Source organism: Hibiscus syriacus, unplaced genomic scaffold (assembly GCF_006381635.1).
Source record: "Hibiscus syriacus cultivar Baekdansim isolate YM2019G1 unplaced genomic scaffold, ASM638163v2 tig00116971_pilon, whole genome shotgun sequence".
Classification (NCBI taxonomy): Eukaryota; Viridiplantae; Streptophyta; class Magnoliopsida; order Malvales; family Malvaceae; genus Hibiscus; species Hibiscus syriacus.
The window spans coordinates 1,931,041-1,935,302 of NW_024063495.1; the positions used below are offsets into that span (position 1 = coordinate 1,931,041).

The window sequence follows — 4,262 nt, forward strand, 5'->3', positions numbered from 1 at the left end:
AGACAGGGCGATCCATTATCGTCGTACCTGTTTGTCATCTGCATGGAAAGATTAGAGCAAGCGATTTCATTGGCTGTGGAACAAGAAAGATGGAAACATATCAAACTTTCTCAAAATGGCCCATCCATTTCTCACCTCTTCTTTGCAGACTATCTCATTCTCTTCACGGAAGCTGATATCTCTCAAATAGAAATTATTCAAAGAACCCTTAAAATTTTATGTAGTAATTCGGGACAGAAAGTGAACCTACAAAAAACCAATATCTTATACTCCAAAAATGTTAAAGAACAGACAAGGGATACTATAACCAGTCACTTGGTATTAAGGACGTAAAGAATCTTGGTATCTACCTTGGAGTTCCCCTGCTTCATAGTAGGATTAACAAACAAATCTATAGCAACATTATCCAAAGAGTTAAAAACTGCCTTACAGGTTGGAAAGGTAAATCCCTATCATTGGCGAGAAGAATTCTGCTCACTAAATCGATCATCTCTTCTATTCCATCCTACACCATGCAATCAATTTTGATTCCCAATAGAACTTGCAATAAGCTTGAAAGGTTAACTAGAAACTTTATTTGGGGACATACTAATGAGAAAAAGGGGTGTTCACCTTGTGTGCTGGGATGTGCTCTGTAATTCAATCAAAGAAGGGGGACAAGGCTTAAAACACCTAAGGATCCGAAATGAGTCTTTCCTCTTTAAAATAGAATACAAACTTACTAATAGACCTGATCTTTTGTAGGTGCAAGTGATGCGAAGAAAATACAAGATGAACGAGATACTACCCGAAGAGTTGGAAAAAAAGGGAGGCTCTCATTTATTGAACCACATATGCTCTTTATAGACCAAGTTCAAGCAGAATATATGATGAAATATTGGAAATGAGAATCGTGTGGAATTCTGGCATGACATATGGTTAGGCAATACGTGAGCTATCCAGGTATTATAATCAGCCAATGAAAGCGGAATATGACAAGTCGAAAGTCAAGGATATGGTCACTCAGAGTGGTAGTTGGGATTGGAATAAGTTAACAATGTTACTCCCGGCACAGGTTATTAGCATTCTGAAAGCCACGCCACCTCTAGTGGAAGAGAACCTTTCAAACTCTCCGGGCTGGATTTCCTCGGAGAAAAGGGTATTCTCAGTCAAATCTGCATACAATTTAATTGTGAACAATAACAGTACAGTGGAAGTAAATATATGGTGCATCATTGCCAAGCAGAAAAACCTTCCAAGGGTTAAAACGTTTTTATGGCTTACTGGAAGAAGCAAAATACTTACCAATTCAGAGAGAGCACGCATGCACATGACGGTTGACGGAAGATGCCCTATGTGCGGTTACGAGACTGAAGACATAAACCATGCGCTGAGAATTTTCCCAACAGCCTTTTCGATTTAGGCTGATCTGCTAGAACCGGGAAAATTGGAGCAATTCCTACGTAACAACATCGATAATTGGATCATCGAGAACCTCAAACAAACACAGTCCCCATCTTCAAGAGTTGAGAACTGGCGTACCTTCTTCAGCTCAACAATCTAGTATATTTGGAAAAGAATAAATCAGACTATATTTGACCTAGAAATGATTGAAAGAGATTCAATTATCCAACAAGCTCTTTGCTTAACTCATGAGATATTGGACTATGAAACAACACTCTCTGGTAACTCTCACATTAGGAATAATATACGGATTAAGTGGCATAAACTTGAAATCAATTAGTGTAAGATTAACACCGATGGCACCAACGTGTGGAGTGGTTGTGAGGGACCACAATGGAGTCTGGCGTTGGGGATTTGACAGGAAAATAGGAATTTGCACTGTCCTGGAAGCATAATTGTGGGGCATTCATGAGGGTTTAAAAGTAGCTTGGATGATTAGGAAAGAAATGTGACGTTGGAATCAGATAATAGAGGTTGTTAACGTAATCAAGAGTAGATCGATTGAACAAAGAAAGTTAACGATACTACAACACATTGAGAAGCTATTAAGGAAGAATTGGTTGGTTGATCTGAAACACATACCAAAAGAGACCAATGACATTGCATATCTCGTTGCTAAACATATGTGGAATCGTCAGGAGGATTCTGTATTTTTACAAAATCCCCCTAGGGAAGCAGAGGATTTGTTATTAGTTGTATAACAGGCAGCTAGGTTGTCCCATAAACCTATTCTCAACCAAAAAAATATCCATTTGTAATAATATTTTAATTAAATAATATATTTATAACTTTTATTAAAAAAAAGTGGCATGTTTATGATGAAATCCATAATTCAGTGAGCTTAAGTGTAGTTTAACCATGGTTAAGCTTAAATGGTATTGTTGAGCAATCACGTCAGTCAGCCATGAAAGTCTTTGTGGGCGCTTTCAATATAATGAGGCAAACCCAAGGACACAATTCTATCAGCAGATGCAGAAGAAAGCAGGCAGAAGAAAGCAGGCAGAGGAAGTAGATTTGCATAAAACATTCTGATTTTAAAACCATTTTTGTTTTCTAAATCAGAATTTGATCCAACACTCTTCAAATTAACGAAAAAAGAGAGAGCTTATTACTCCTTTTTTCCTTCTTTTGTTCCTTCTCAGTCACTCTCACTTTCTGTTTTTCCCTCTACATTTGCATGCTAATGTTTCAGCACTGATGATGGAGATTCTGAACTAGTGGGGTTCCAGAATTAAAGATCACATCCCACTAAGAAAGAAGACTTCTTTTCCCATTTTTGGGGTTTTTTTGGTTTAAGGGTTATTTTTCTTTCCGTTTTTCCTTTCCGTGGTTTTGTAAATTTGTTGCTAAAAAATGGAGGCCACAGAGTTGTAGCAAAGAGTGGTTTCATTGTGCCTTTTGGCCTTTATTTTCTGGGTTTTGGGGATCCTTTCTTTAGCTTAAAGTTCCATCGAGAAAGTTGAGTTCTTTCGACAGCAGGGTAAAGCTCCCATTTTCCTCTATTATAATCTTCTTCTTCTTCTTCTTCATGTAATGTTTTGTTTTGTTTTTTTAAAATCTATCCTTTCATTGTTTTGCAGTTCAAGAAGTAATGGCAGACTGTGACCCTACTTTTCCATCTCCCACAGACAAGGTGCAGAAGAAGTCCACTTCATTCCCCAAGTTGCTCACTGGTTTTACTTTTAAAGCAATTTCTGATAACACGGAGTCAATTATGAGTCCAAAATCCATACTTGATAGCAAGCCGTTCTTAGCTTTCAAGAACCCTTTTTGGTCTGAATCAAGCACACCTAGAACCCCAGAACCTGAAGCCAAACACAAACTTGGTTCCAAAGGGATTGGTCTTGCCATTGTTGATTCTCTCAAAGATGATTGTTCTGATCCCAACTTGTCAAAACCTGTCCTTTTTGGCTCACAACTTAGGGTCCAAATCCCATCTCTTCCCCATGTCGTTTCTCCATCTGAATCTCCAAGAACACCACCTGAGCTTAGTATCAAGACAATAACATCCCAGTTGAGTTCCTTCTCTTCTGTCTTCATTGGTAATAGTCTCTCAGCTTCTGAAATGGAACTCTCAGAAGATTACACTTGTGTAATAACTCATGGAACCAATCCTAGAACCACACATATCTTTGATGATTGCATTGTGGAGACATGTAGTGGAGTTGCTGGTTTCTCTTGTTCCAATGGAACAAGTTTCCAACCAGATAATTTCCTCAGCTTCTGCCATGCTTGCAAGAAGAATCTTTCTCCTGGAAAAGACATTTACATGTACAGGTGTGTGTTTGCTTTTGTGTTATGTATTGATCTAATGTTTTTTTTCGCACATCTCTGAAGAAATTTCCCCATTTTTGCAGAGGGGAGAAAGCATTCTGCAGCAAAGAATGCAGGTACCAGGAGATGATGCTAGAGGAAGGGACAAATCAACTAGAATCTGATGACATCTACAAGGCATGATGCAGAGGGGAAAAAGTTGTTCATCACATTGAACCTTGTTTTCTGGTAATTGTAGAATTGGTTTTTCTTGCAAATGATAATCTGGGGTGTTTGTCAATAATCTTTTTCTGGTGGTAAATGACCAAATTCCAATGATCATCACTCTGATTTGCGTCTCAAAAAGAAAGCATAATGATCATACACAGTCTGCACTACATCTTTTGATTAAGCACTAACAGCCAATTACTTCATCTGAAGTAGATTCTTTTTTTCTCTTTTCACTATGCAGATAGCTCTATATTATATGTGTAGAACCCTGATGATGCCAAAGGATGAAATAATTGAAACTTGAGGCCCCACCTCACCACCCCACTTTCAGGTGG

General features: G+C 38.2%; 1 protein-coding gene across 1 annotated transcript; it reads left to right on the plus strand.

Moving 5' to 3' along the window:
* The first annotated feature begins 2,769 nt into the window (after positions 1–2,769).
* On the plus strand, positions 2,770–3,994 carry LOC120191771 (FCS-Like Zinc finger 8-like). Its single transcript, XM_039194692.1, has 3 exons — positions 2,770–2,923; positions 3,024–3,720; positions 3,801–3,994. Exons 2-3 carry the CDS (start codon positions 3,035–3,037, stop codon positions 3,898–3,900), a joined length of 786 nt encoding a protein of 261 aa, XP_039050623.1. The 5' UTR covers positions 2,770–2,923; positions 3,024–3,034; the 3' UTR covers positions 3,901–3,994.
* Positions 3,995–4,262: the final 268 nt, after the last annotated feature.